The sequence below is a fragment of the Myotis brandtii genome, unplaced genomic scaffold (assembly GCF_000412655.1).
Source record: "Myotis brandtii unplaced genomic scaffold, ASM41265v1 scaffold294, whole genome shotgun sequence".
Taxonomy (NCBI): domain Eukaryota; kingdom Metazoa; phylum Chordata; class Mammalia; order Chiroptera; family Vespertilionidae; genus Myotis; species Myotis brandtii.
Window position 1 is genome coordinate 574,670 of NW_005361238.1, and position 13,017 is coordinate 587,686.

Sequence of the window (13,017 nt, forward strand, 5' to 3'; positions counted from 1 at the left end):
GTCCTGCAGCAGCGCAGCGCGCGAGGAGGAGCCGGCCTTGAGCTCTCTCTCCTCGAGGGCTCCTCGGCCGCGGCCGGCTCCCAGGCCCACGTGGCCTGCTTGCCCCCCAAGCAGAGACTCGGCCTTTCCCGCCGTTTTCCGCCTGGATTGTCCCACGGCTGCTGGAACCTGAGGGGCCGACTGGGCGGGACCTTCAGTACAGTAGCCAATGAGGTGCGGAGAGGGGACGGGCCGGCCAATGGGAGTTGCTTCCCCTAGGGACTCCGGGGGTCTTCTGCAGGTGGGTGGGACTTGCGGAGCCAGAGCAGATAAAAGGTGATGCTGCGATGGGGGCAGCCCGCACTGGCTGGGTGGGTACCAAAGGTGTGATGGGAGGAAAATGCCAATGACAGCGGAGTAATGGAAGAGGTGCTGGAGAAGGAGTCTGACTGTGACAGCAACCAGAGGGTTATTCATGTTGGGCATCACATCTTTCTACTGTAAAATAATCGCTAAGGATTCTTCCTGTTGAGCCTCATGTTGTTCGTGTGTGTTCAAACTGCTGACTACATTCCTCTGACAAGGCGCTTGGGTGGCAGGGGAGACAGATAACTTCTTTCATCTTTCACTTGGTGAAAGAGAAAATCTAGGAACACTAATCCCGTTGGGACAAAGAGGAGAGAGGAGGAAGCAGGGGACAAAGTTAATGGACCCAGTGGAGTTAGGATGAACGGAACTTTGCAAATAATTAGAAAGTGATAGATCTAAGAAGAATCGCAGATAATTTCAAGGTTAGAAATGTAGAGGATCAGGATATCAATGGTGTGGATGATGGAGAAATTGGGAAGATAGTACCAAGATAAACTCTACAGGAAAAACTAAATGCTAGACCTAGAAAGAATAAATTCTGGCAAAGTACCCTTGGGGGAAGTCAGTTGACATCCACATAGAAGTGGAGATAGAGTGATGACAGAAACTCCAAAAGAGGAAACTATTAAGAGAAGGCAGAGTTCTAAGGACTAAGTCTTTTTCCCCTCCAAATTCTACAAACACATTTACAATGTGCAAGGAATGGAGGTCATCAAAGTTAGTAGCCCAAGAGAAGGAAAGGGAAAGGAGTACCCAGCTGGAAAGAAAGGAAAGCATGATGTCCCTGAAGTTGTTAAAAACTTTAGCTGGTAGGTGGGCCAGGGGCTGCTGGGAAGTTTTAGATGGAAAGTTGAGAGTTTGGGGATGGTTGCAATAGTCTTGAGATTTAAGAAGGAGCAGGATTTAAGTTGTATGAGGACAAAAGGGAAGATTTTGTCTGATTCCTTTGGCATCCCAATTCTTTCCTGGAGGTAGGAGCAGTATAATAGAGGCAAGTGAGCTTTAGGCAGGGTGAGGCCAACTGTAGTCAAACTAATCATGTTCTGTATTAGTGACAGCTAGGTCAGCCATAGCACAAAGTCTTGACCAGAAGTGGGAGCCTGGCAAAGGGATATTGCTTGAGGAGTTGGCCCTGAGTCTTTGATACTGTGTCATCTTTAACTCTTTGTTTTCATAAATGTTATTATGGATTTTTAGAGAGAGAGGGAGGGAGAGGGATAGATAGAAACATCAATGACAGAGGAACATCATGGATCAACTGCCTCTTGAATAGTCCCTACTGGAGGAGGATCAAGCCTACAACCTGGGCATGTACCCTGACTGGGAATTGAACCAACAACCTCTTGGTTCCTGGGTTGATGCTCAAATGCTTAGCCACACTAGCCGGGATACCTCATGTTGTATATGCTGCTGCAGAACCAACCTCAAATTTGGCACTATAGAAAAAGAAATTTTGTAGCTCAAAAGGGAATAGGTTTAGCTTAAGTTGAGGATATGGGGGCATGTCAGTCCCTCTCCAATAAATAGAAGGCTAAGGAAAGGGTCCTACCCTATGTAGATTGTGGCTTACCCGATTCCTTTTATTCCACACCCAATACTTCTTTGATTTGAGAGAGAGAGAGAGAGAGAGAGACAGAGAGAGAGAGAGAGAGAGAGAAAGAAAGAGAGAGAGATTGGTTGATTTGTTGTTCCACTTATTTGTGTGTGCATTGTTGATTCTTATATGTGCTCTGACCGGGGATCAAACCCACAACCTTGGCATATTGGGACGAAGCTCTAATCACTTGAGCTACGTGGCCAGGGCCCCACCTTCCAATCCTTGAGACTCAGATTCCAAGATTTATATTTGATCTTAAACTTTTGGCTTTTTAAAAAATATATGTTTTAATTGATTTCAGAGAGGAAGGGAGAGGGAGAGATAGAAACATCAATGATGAGAGAGAAACATGGACCGGCTGCCTCCTGCACGCCCCCCACTGGGGACCAAGCCTACAACCCAGGCATATGCCCTTGATGGGAATCAAACCTAGGACTTTTCAGTCTGCAGGCCGACACTTTATCCACTGAGCCAAACCAACCAGGCTCGGCTTTTTTTTTGTTTAAGATTTTATTTTTTAAATTAATTTTTTATTGATTTCAGAGAGGAAGGGAGAGGGAGAGATAGAAACGGCAATGATGAGAGAGAATCATTGATTAGCTCCCTCCTGCCTGCCCCCTACTGGGGACAAAGTTTGCAACCTGGGCACATACCCTGACTGGAAATTGAACTTAGACCTCCTTGTTCATAGGTCTACGCTCAACCTCTAAGCCACACCCGCGGGGCAACTTTCGGGTTTTTAAATCTGGCTGGTTGCCTTGGTGCCAGAGTAAGGAAGTATTGAATACAATGAGATGAGATCCGCTCCATTCCTTAGGCAGGTCACTGCAGGACACAGGCATCTCTAAATTCTTGGGTGGAGGAGGATTCACTCTCTGTTGAACAATCTGTCATTTCTTCCCTCAGCTGGTTCAGGAAGTCTCTGCTTTCACTGGGAGGCAGGTTACTCAGGAAGTATGGAGGGGCCAACTCCACCAGCCTGACACAGAGAGTCAGAATTAGATGATTTCTATATACGCTCTCATAAAGCATATTTTTAAACTTCTTACTATCCCTTCCACAAACCTTGTCTTCTCAAATCATGTTACTACAGACCACTATGATTCCCTCTTCTTCTTAAGGCTCTCTAACTAACTCCCCAGCCATATTTTTGGCCCCAGGAAGAGGAATGGGCAGTGTAAGGAGGGGTGCCATGGAACTCACATCTGTGGTTGAATCTCAGAAACAATGGAAAGGCAGTTGTCTTTGGAAATGGAGAAACTGTGGTAAAGCACCCATGGCGGGGGCCTGGCTGGAGCCCGGCGGCTTCGGTAGCAGCAGGATGGGGAGAGCTGGGCCACATGCTTATGCGTTAGGAGCAGGTAATTTCCAGTCCCATCCGTGTCTTGGGCCACCTCATTGAAAGGCAAAGATATTGAAGGAATAAGTTATAGAGAAGAGGCAGACAGTAGAAAAAAAGTAAGGGGAGATAAGAAGGAATTAGTGAGGGTGATGAGAGTATTAAAGTAAAGCATTTCCTCTAGATGTTATAGTTCCTCCACACCAAAAGCTCCTTGTACCCCAAAGGAAGTTTCTGCTGGTTCTATAGAATCCTCTGAATGGCCATCTGGACCCCAGTTTTCAGAGATGGCATACCAATCTTTGGTCTCTCTGACTTCCAATCCTTTTATGACCCCAACTCTTTCCCCTAACCTTAAGGAAGTATCCAGACACCAGTGCTTTCTGAAGGTCTCTGCGATTCTTCTCAGAGCCAAAGGCTGGTTGGGACAAGGGAAGTTCAATTCGTTGCATAAGTTCTAGGAGTTCTCCTCGAAGTTTCTGGGCTTGGCACAGTGCTGCCCAGCTTAGACCCCGAGCCTGGCACCAAGCCTTGTCTGCTCCACCTAGGAGAGGAAAGGGACCAGCTACAACTAAAGCCCTTAAGACCCCTGAAAGAACCAAACCCTTGGCCAAAGGGCCTCCTCTTCCTGGGCATAGAGATCTGTCAGCTGGTTGCACACCACTTGTGGAATATCTGGGATTCTATAAGACAATGCTGAGTGGGCCACTCACTCTGTAGAAAGGCTTCATACACCTGGATCAGAGAACTGTGGTCACCGTCCGCATGCTCCAGGGCCCGGCGTAAAGCAGCTTCTTCTGCACAGAGTGGAGGACGGGTAAACCCGGGGGCAGCTGCAGGTAGGAGAGAGGAAGGATGTTTGGGGGAATTCGAAAGGATAGCAGAACAGGTGGAAAGATACAAAGGTAGAAATGTCATTTTGGGGACTTAATTCAAAAGATATTGATAACTTCTAAGTGCTATGCACTTTATTAGACATTGAAGGTAAATGAAAGACAGTCTCTGTCCTCAAGGAGTCTGGTGGGAGACAAACCAGTGAACAAACTTGATGAGCAAGATAGGTGTGTGGGCCAATATTTGAAGTTTGAGTAGGAATTAGCTCAGTGGCAAAGGGCTGGAGAGAGGATTCTGGACTGTGGGCACAGCAAGTTAGTAGCATGGCATGTTTGGAGAACTGCGAGCGCCTAGTATGGGTGGTTGGAATGGCGTGCATGGCAGGGTTACAGGGGATAAAGCTGGGGAGGTAGGTAAATGAGTTTACAGTTTGTCTAGAAGGTAAAAAATAGCTGTTGAAGAGTTTTTAAGTAAGAGAGTCCCTGTGTTTGAAGAAGTTCAAAATTCACATGACTAATTAGGAGGCTACTGAAGGAGTCCAGCTGAGCACTGACAGAACCTGACAGTGAGTATGGAGAACAGCAGATTAATTAAAATAATTAAAATGGAGAAACTGTGGTAAAGCACCCACGGTGGGGGCCTAAAAATGAAAGAAACCAGAGATAGATTAGTCTAAAATGAGGGTAATGGAGCTGCGGAGATGATGGTATTATTTTTGTGGTGGTGATGAGAAGGTCGTTTAAGAAAGTGTTCAAGTTTAGTTCTGGCTTGAAGTACTGTGGACTGTTCTGGTAGACATGTCTATCAGGAGTTAAACATATAAATCTAAGATTCAGAAGAATGGCATTGACAGGGAGATACAAGGTTTGTATATTTTAAGTGTGAGGGTATCCCTTCAGAGCATGGGTGTGGATGAACTTGCTTAGAGAGTTCAGGGAATGAGAAGACACAAAGGGCAAGAATACAAAACCCTGAAGTCCAACTTACAGTGGATGAGCAGAAGATGAAGCGCCCAAGTAAGACATTAAGGGAATGGTAGGGAGGAAGGATGAGAACCAGGAGGAGTGGTCACAGAAGTTTAGTGGGGCAGTTCCAAGGTGGGAGTGGCCAACATTCTGAAGTGTCAAAAGATCATGAATGAGCCCTAGCCGGTTTGGCTCAGTGGACAGAGCGTCGGCCTAGGGACTGAAGGGTCCCAGGTTTGATTCCGGTCAAGGGCACATGCCTGGGTTGTGGGTTCAATCCCCAGTAGGGGGCATGCAGGAGGCAGCTGATCAATGATTCTCTCATCATTGATGTTTCTCTCTCTCTCCCTCTCCCTTCCTCTCTGAAAAAAGAAAAAAAAAAAGGGTCATGAATGAGAGCTCAAAAGTGTTCACTGGGTTAGGTCTTCAGGAGGTCACTGGTGAGCTGAAAGCTGTCTCAGTGTGGTGGTGGACCTGAATCTGGAGTGTGGTGGGTGAGGAATACACTAGATGGAATAGGGTAGAGATTATACCATCTAACTGAAGAGGAGTATAGGGTTGAAGAAGAGGGGTGAAGAGTTTTAGTAATAACAGATAGAAGAGATTCAAGCATGTTGAGAGGAAGAACCAGCAGAAGGAAAAGGCTAAAGAGACAGAAGAGCGATAACTGATGAAACCTGGTTCTGTAGGCATCGCGTGGTAGAAACTGGAGCTCGGGGGAAAGGGCTAGCCTTTGGAGCATCAAAACACCAAGGGGAAGGACTGAGGTAGCCAAAGGAGCCAGGGAGAGAGGTGACTTATACCAGTGAGCATAGCAGCAAGGGTGAGCATCTCATCCACACACTCAAACTCGCATGAAGCCAGCAGGGCTTTGGCCAACTCAGGGGGCAGAGGGAACTCTGATAGGATGACACCTAAGTCTGACAGGTGTCCGTTGTCATCCAGGGCTGCCAGGTAGTCTAAGTCTTCCAGGGCCTGCATCAGTGCTTCTGGAGCTGGGGAGGAAACAGGGCTTATAGTGCAGAGGACCTCAGAGCCTGTGGTCAGACAGCAGGACTTGGGCAGGAGGAGTGCTCACCAGGCCGGTCCAGGAAGTGACATTCCCCTGGCTCTGCAATCTGTCTCCTCTTTAGCAGTAATACCAGGGGGCTCAGATTTTCCTCACACACCCTGGGTTGGGGCAATGGGGTAGCTTCTAGTTCTTGGAAGGACTTAGGATACAGGCAGAGGCAGGATCCTGAGGGGAAAAAGACCTGGGAAAGAAGACCACTGTAGATTTCTCGGGGCTTGCATGTCAGTGACTTTCATGGGCGATGTCAGGGAGGGCAAAGGCTCTTACCTGGAGGGGCCCCTCTTGCCCGTAGTTGTCTTGCCTTTGCCTGACACTTGCTGATTGGTCTCAACACTTGGGATTCTGCTCGGATCTGAGGATTGTACACCTGTCACCACCCACCAACCAAGGTCAAGACAGATTAGAGTGGGCCATTTATATCTTTAGCCTCCACAACCCCTCATTTTTGTCACTCACACTTCGAAGCTCCAGTCCTGAGTCAATGACATGTCGAATGGAAGGGAGGGAGAAGGAGAAGTCAGCCAGCCAGTGAGTGACTACAATCTTTCGGGCACCTGAGTCTGTGTCTTCATACACAGCCTGAACAGCTTGACCATGGCCTGGGTGAAGGGGCAGCACCCGTGGTGGAGGTCCTTGGATTGCCAAGGTCCCTACCTCCCTGGACAAGGATTCACAGCACTGGGAAATTTCCTGAGGAGAGGGTTGGGGTGTTAGGGCACTTCTCACCTCTTTTGGGTCACAGACCTCTTTGAAAAACTGATGAAAGCTATGGCCCTTCACTCTGAAAAAATGCACATACAGTGGGGCCTTGACTTACGAGTTTAATTCGTTCCATGACGAAGCTCGTAACTCAAATTACTCGTATGTCAAATCATTAAAGTGAACGAGTGAGACACGTGATGCTGGGCTGATGTTGTGGTGTTCACTGTGATGTTTGCTGCGCCAACTAGCGGTGGGGTATCTGAAGCTGGCTCGTAACCCGAATTTTAGCTTGCAACTCAAAGCAAAAAATCGGCCGAGAGACGGCTCAAAAACTCGTTAGTCGGGACACTCGTAAGTCAAGGCCCCACTGTACTCATAAAAGTTGGGGAGTGTTATAATTTCAGGAATTCATTGAACCACTAATCTCTGCATTTGATGGAATAAAAAAGAGGGTAGTAGACATCTTTACCCTGAAATCCTTGAGTGTTTCCCCAGGACCCCAACAGAGAGTGAATACTACAACTCCAGTGTTCCTAACAAGCAGTGCTCCCATTCCCAGGACAGGAAGGTGGCATAAGGAGCACCTCCTTTTGCAGCCCGTTTTTTTACCTCCTCACTGGGCAGGTACACTAGCACGTCTCCTGGAGCCTCCTTTCGACACAAGTCAAGCGCAGCTTGGCAGGCAGCTTCCACTCGATCAGGAGGGACAGTGTCCCTGTAGGTGGGAGTGGGACACCTGCCAGGCCCTCTGGGTACACGTACAATAGGAGGATTGCCCCAGAAGGCTTGGAGCTTAGGTTCAAGGGCTGGGTCAGTGACCACCACCACTTTGGGGTCCCCTGGAAGGTTTCCCAGCCTGGCATCTCGCAGCAGTCCCTGGAGCAAGTCTGAGGCCACTGACCGCTCTTGAGCCTCATCCAGTACCAGCACATCCCAGGCTCCAGTGCCCCGGGTCGAGGCCACCTCCTGAAGAAGCAGCCTGTCCCAGCAAAACCTGTTGACATTGGCAGTGGGCAGGAGTCAGTGTGGATATTGGCCAGCCCGTCCAGGGGAGCTTCTACCCAGGGAGCCTAGATTTTGATAGTTAAGGTCAGAAAAAGACTGTGACTGAATTCCTTAACAGTGACCCACAACCTTACTGACTGGTGACACTTTATTCAGAAGCTGTACCCCAGTTGGGAAAGTCAGACTTTTGTAATGAGTGTGAGGATGAATGTGAGGTCCAGGCTAGGATTAAAGAGTCTAATTCAGCAATGCATAATGCATGCTTTAAAGGGTGAGCTGGGCTGAGAGGTTATGGTGAGGTGTCAGAGGGCTGGGCCTCTTCCTATTGCGTGAGGGGAATTAGATTTGAATCAGGCCTGGAGGAAGCCTCACCTGAGCAGGGTTTGGGGCCCAGTGCAATCCTCCTGGGGGATGCTGTATCCAACCTCATGACCCAGGGTCAGGTCCATCTCATCAGCAACCTGCAGGGCCAGGCTCAGGGCTGCCAGAGGGTAGGGCTGAGTGACAGTTACCTGGCATCCCCTGGCCAGTGCAAACTCTGCACACCACTGAGGGATCTGGGGTAGGGTAGGGGTAGGGAGGGACAACAAGTCAGCAAGACACAGGACTTCAGTCAGAAGGGCTAGGGGAGCTATGGCCTTATTTGGGGACATACACTGGTCCTTTACCACCCAGGGGCCAGCTTAACCTGACTCCTTTGCCTACCTCCCCCATAACCCCTGGCAGTCCAATCCCCCTCTGCCCAAGGAAGGGCCAATTCCCTAGCCTCTCCCCTCGTCTCTCCCAGAATCTACCCCCACCTGGGTGCTCTTGCCAGAGCCAGGCTCTCCAGACACAATCACCACTCCACTGGGGCTACTCTCCAATTGCTCCAAGAAGACAAAGCGAGCAGCCCAGATGGGCAAGGCTCGGCGCTGCTCAAGCAGGTCGTAGTAGTGGGAAGAGAAGGGAAGCCCGTCAAAGGGGTTCACAGCCAGTTCAGACTCCCCAGGGCTCAGGCCAGACTCTTCTGTCAGGCCAAGAAGCTGAGAGGCCATGATAGCTCACCGCAGTACCTAAGGAGGCAGGGCAGTCATTAAGGCCTCATACCTTCTTTGCACCTCAGCCCTGATCCCCAACCTGTTACCCTCAGCTGGTAATGCACTGAGGTCCATCCTTCCAAGCACTTAAAAAAAAAAAATTATCACCTGAGGATATTTTTCCACCGATTTTTGGAGAAACACTGATATGAGAGCCATATTGATTGGTTGTTGAATCTGCAACCCAGGTGCCTTTGATCAGGAATCAAACCCGAGGCTCTTTGGTGCCCAGGGCCCTCGCTCTAACCACTGAGAACACCTGCCAGGGCTGTGTGTATCTGTTTTTTCTAATCCTCACCTGAGGATGTTTATTGATTTCGGGGGGTGGGGTGGGAGAGAGAGAGAGATCAGTCAGTTGCCTCCCATATGCACCACAACTGGATGGATTGAACGTACAATCTAGATATGTACCCTGACCAGGAAATGAACCCTCCACCTACCCGTATATGGAGGTATACGGGGTAATGCTCCAACCAACTGAACCTCCCAGCCAGGTCCTTCCCAGCACTTCTTGGCTGCCAGGAAATAGTGGAGACCTAAGTCTCCAAGTAAAGGACTATCAGAAGTGGATTATCCTGAAGCAGGTAGTAAAAATCCTGTGACTAACACAGGAGTCCTCAGGGGCAGCAGGAATTATGTGAGACCTGTGGGAAGGACCCCGAGGGAAAAGGATAAAGAATAAAAGGAGGGGAGTAGGGCCACAGGATCCTGGAATCAAACCTGCTTGCAGCTCTGAGACGTGTCAGGACGGCAGCCAGTTCCAGAACCACACAGCCAGTTCCCACCAACCTTGACCAGCATGAAGTACAAAGGTCAGTTCCGGCTCCACCCTGGGGCTTGGCTCAAATACAATTCTAGACACTTCTGGGGTGGAGCCATTTGCTCCGCCTTATTTAACCTAGTCAGGAGCCTATGGAAAACAGACTCCAGTCATCACACCAAGCATATGAACTCTATATAAACACCATGTTCAGTGAAAGGCATCCTGGGACTTGTAGTTTTGCAGCTGTTTCTTCACAAACCTGGGCTGAACACCCCAGCTATGTTCAGTTGCTGCTGGGTCTTCAGTTCAGTTACACTTCCTTAATATCATTCATTTCTTGACATGAGGAGGCGATTTCAGACAGTTCCATTCTGACCACCCCCCACAAACCTACAAAGAAGACCTCATCCCCATTCCACCCACACGAGGAAAAAGGAACCTGTTCAGGGGGCTTTTTAGACCCAGAGAGGCAACAGAGACCTTGAGTGAAAGCCCTGAATTTAATGTGATACTGGGGGGGAGCCCCATCTCTCCCTTTCTACCACCCACCCATCCGGCCTGTTGAGTTGGGTGAGGGCTGCCCCCAGTCTCCGTCCTGCGGCTCTGGGTGCCATCCTGTGCTCAGTCAGCCTCCTGGGCCTGTCTTTCTGTGAATCTCCTGTGGGACATAGGGGGGAGACATCGTGTGGGCTTTGCCATATTAACTCCATAATTAGCTCCCTTCTTCAACCTGCCCCTTCCTACCCATTATTCTCTAAGCCCCTCACCTTCTTGCATATTCATATAGTGCTTGCTTGCGCTCCTGAAGGCTTTCTTGCCGGGCCCAGGAGGACTTGGCAAATGTTAGGGCTGTGGGCTGAGGGGTCACCGGGCCAGAGCTGGGGAACTGAGGTGATCACAATGTCAGAGGGCTTGCGAAGTCATCATCATTAAACCTGCATCGAATGCCTACTTTGCAAGAGAGGCACTGTGCTAGGGTCTCAGGATCAAAACAGAGACATCAGGGGAAGGGAGTATGCAGACTGCCCCACCCTCCCCAGGTCTTGGATCTGACCATTTCCTGGGTCTCACCTTGGGGGCAGAGGCTGTGGGAAGGGCCTGGGTCCCCTCAGTGATGTCTTCAGGTATGAAAGCTACAGCTCCCTCAAGTAAATTGGTGATGGTCAAGTCTACACATCCAGTCCTGGCTGGGGAGAAGGGAAGAGAGGAGAGGGGGCCTGTTTCCCTGCTCACCTTTCCCCCTTATCACCCACTTTTCCTCTGTGTTTTCCTGTGTGGGGCTACCCTTTCCCATACCGAGATCTCTCCGGATGACGCCCAGTGGCACATGGGGTAAAACCTCCTTGACTCTTTGAGCCAGAGTTGCCAGCTGCACATCAGGAGAAGGACCAGGGGAGGGAGGAAAAGAAGACTGGGCTGCAAAAAAGAAATCCAAAATATGGTGAGTGGAGACGGGAGGAAGGAAAGACTGACGAGCGCAGGAATAGGGAGGACATCACAATAAGCTGAAGGAAAACAAAAAGCTCGGTGTACGGAGACCACACACCTGACTGGGGGTGCAATCTGGCATGTCTTTGTCGCTTCATGTGCTCTGCTTTGTCTGCGGGAGTGAGTCGTGTCCCTGTCTGGCCCAGTTCTTTGGCCACCAGCTAGGGAGAATGGGAAGGTTGGGAGTGTCAAGGTCTCAAGCCTTCGTCCCTCTCCACCTGAGGAAAGACCCCGACTCCGCCCTGCCTGTGTACCCTACCACCTGTTGTACACGGAGGGCGAACTCCTCATTCCCCTCCCCCAGCTGGCGATGAACAGGACGGAGCCACCTGCAAAAAACAATCCAGGGCCATGTTGGGGGCACCTGCTGATACCTCTCTTCATGGGATAGTGGTGGTGAGGGCGGGGAGAGAGTAAATTCTTTGTATTGCCTCTGTGGTGGAACCTTGCTATTAAAAGATCTGCAAGTGGACAGGGCAGAGGCAAGTACTTTCTTGACCTTGAGGTGAACTTTTCCCAGCCACCAAAAAATGAGGACAATACCTTACTTGGTACACCGTGAAAGGGACAAAAAGTGACCACAACAGTTCTGACACCCAGGAGGCATCTGACACCGTCTGAGAGGAAGGCACGAAGTGAGATCCAAGTCAGGGCTGTGAGTGGGAAACTTTCCCCCAAGCCCCAAGGATTCCCTATGCAACATGCACTCACCACAGAGACTAGGGGTCTCTGGACTCGAAGGGTAAGAGGCTGTACCACATCCTGGATAGAAAATGGCCAGGAACTGGAAGGAAGAGAGAACAGAATGGGATTCCAGCCAGCCCAGCCAGCAGCTCATACCTGACTTCAAACAGGAACTGTCACACTGCCCACGTGGATACATGGGGACTGAAGGGACTCAGGGGTAAGAGCCAAAAGTGGACAGGAAGGAAATGGAAGAAGAATGAAGGGGGTTAGGGCTGAAGAAGGTCGTGAAAACCCGAGGGCCCTCAAGCTTGACTACCAAGGCATGTGGAGGCCAATACCTGTGCTCACCCACCTGAAGCGCAGGAGCCCCTCCCGGCCATTGGTGGCCTCTTCCTCGGGGAAGAGCAGCAGAGGGGTTGGGGGAAGCCTCGTGGAAGCACAGAATCTCTTGAGTGACTCCACCAACTCCCCCCGCCCATCCATCTCCAGGAAGCCCCGAGACCAGCACACAAAGCTGGGGGGGCTATTGAGTAGAGGCTGGGAAGAGGGGAGAGAGAAAGCAAGAAGAATGTTGTGAAGTGACAAAACTGACGAATGGGGGGCGGGGGTAGAAACAGGGTTCGGCTCAGTATCTGGTGGCGTCCCAGGCAACACCGGGCGGGCGGAGGGTGTCCTGGCGCCGGGCCCCCGTCACTGCCCCGGGAGTTCTGGCTTCGCCCCACTCACGGTGCTGCAGCTGGTGAGCAGGTTGACTATGTTGTGATCGAAAGGCGTCACGTGGTTGGAGATGAGGACCCGGACGCGGTGATCCCGGAGTCCCGAGTCCTCCTGCCGGGCCACGAGCCCCAGCACCGCACACATGGTCCGCACCACGAACCTGCGGGCGCAGGCGATCGTGACGGCACTGCTCGGGCCGAACCCGGCCCAGACCCTCCCCGAGCGCCCGGGTCGGAACCTGCGAAGGACGCTGTCCGGCAGCGCGCAGCTGACTAGGAAGACGTGGATCCCGAGGAAGAGGCGCAGGACGAGGAGGCAGAACCCGACGGGCGCGTAGAGCAGCAGCGCGAGGAGCAGGAAGCCGTCACCCGGGAGCCTGGGGGCGAGAGGCGGGATGATCGGGCGCCGAGGGCCCAGGGAG

At 50.8% G+C, this 13,017-nt stretch overlaps 3 protein-coding genes across 4 annotated transcripts in view; 1 reads left to right on the forward strand and 2 right to left on the reverse strand.

The window, feature by feature from the left end:
• TLX2 (T-cell leukemia homeobox 2) overlaps positions 1-389 on the forward strand; it is a gene marked incomplete at its 5' end in the record, with an annotated part of 1,454 nt that extends 1,065 nt beyond the window's left edge. The window contains one exon of the mRNA XM_014542245.1: positions 281-389. Coding sequence (XP_014397731.1) covers positions 281-389 — 109 coding nt within the window. The remainder of the gene's footprint in view (positions 1-280) is intronic.
• A 2,194-nt stretch (positions 390-2,583) lies between these two features.
• Positions 2,584-10,192, reverse strand: DQX1 (DEAQ box RNA-dependent ATPase 1). 2 transcript variants are annotated; one of them, XM_014542271.1, is made up of 12 exons: positions 9,662-10,192; positions 8,663-8,917; positions 8,235-8,419; positions 7,467-7,851; positions 6,612-6,845; positions 6,423-6,522; positions 6,162-6,320; positions 5,998-6,078; positions 3,998-4,117; positions 3,638-3,828; positions 3,149-3,339; positions 2,584-2,924 (listed from the first exon to the last, which is right to left on the reverse strand). In XM_014542271.1, the coding sequence occupies exons 2-12, from the start codon at positions 8,897-8,899 to the stop codon at positions 2,768-2,770; spliced, it is 2,040 nt and encodes a 679-aa protein (XP_014397757.1). In that variant the 5' UTR covers positions 8,900-8,917; positions 9,662-10,192; the 3' UTR covers positions 2,584-2,767. The 2 variants fall into 2 exon arrangements, with proteins under 2 accessions (XP_014397757.1, XP_014397756.1); XM_014542270.1 differs by having other exon boundaries at positions 5,887-6,078.
• Positions 10,186-13,016, reverse strand: AUP1 (ancient ubiquitous protein 1; the record flags this gene model as incomplete). The annotated part of the gene is made up of 11 exons (XM_014542246.1): positions 10,186-10,362; positions 10,472-10,590; positions 10,776-10,891; positions 11,001-11,120; positions 11,251-11,353; positions 11,455-11,521; positions 11,736-11,809; positions 11,904-11,976; positions 12,232-12,416; positions 12,606-12,756; positions 12,835-13,016. Coding segments are annotated over 11 exons (1,227 nt in total), but the record flags the coding sequence as incomplete, so codon positions are not given.
• Position 13,017: the final 1 nt, after the last annotated feature.

What these genes read in the sequence shown, in the direction of transcription:
- DQX1 (XM_014542270.1), bottom strand. Translation starts at nt 8,899, where the DNA reads ATGGCCTCTCAGCTTCTTGGCCTGACAGAAGAGTCTGGCCTGAGCCCT. An exon ending in GCTCTGGCAAGAGCACCCAG is followed by an intron (nt 8,420 to 8,662) that starts GTGGGGGTAGAT and finishes ACCCTACCCCAG; the next exon opens with ATCCCTCAGTGGTGTGCAGA. An exon ending in TGTCTGGATACTTCCTTAAG is followed by an intron (nt 3,340 to 3,637) that starts GTTAGGGGAAAG and finishes CCTTTCAATGAG; the next exon opens with GTGGCCCAAGACACGGATGG.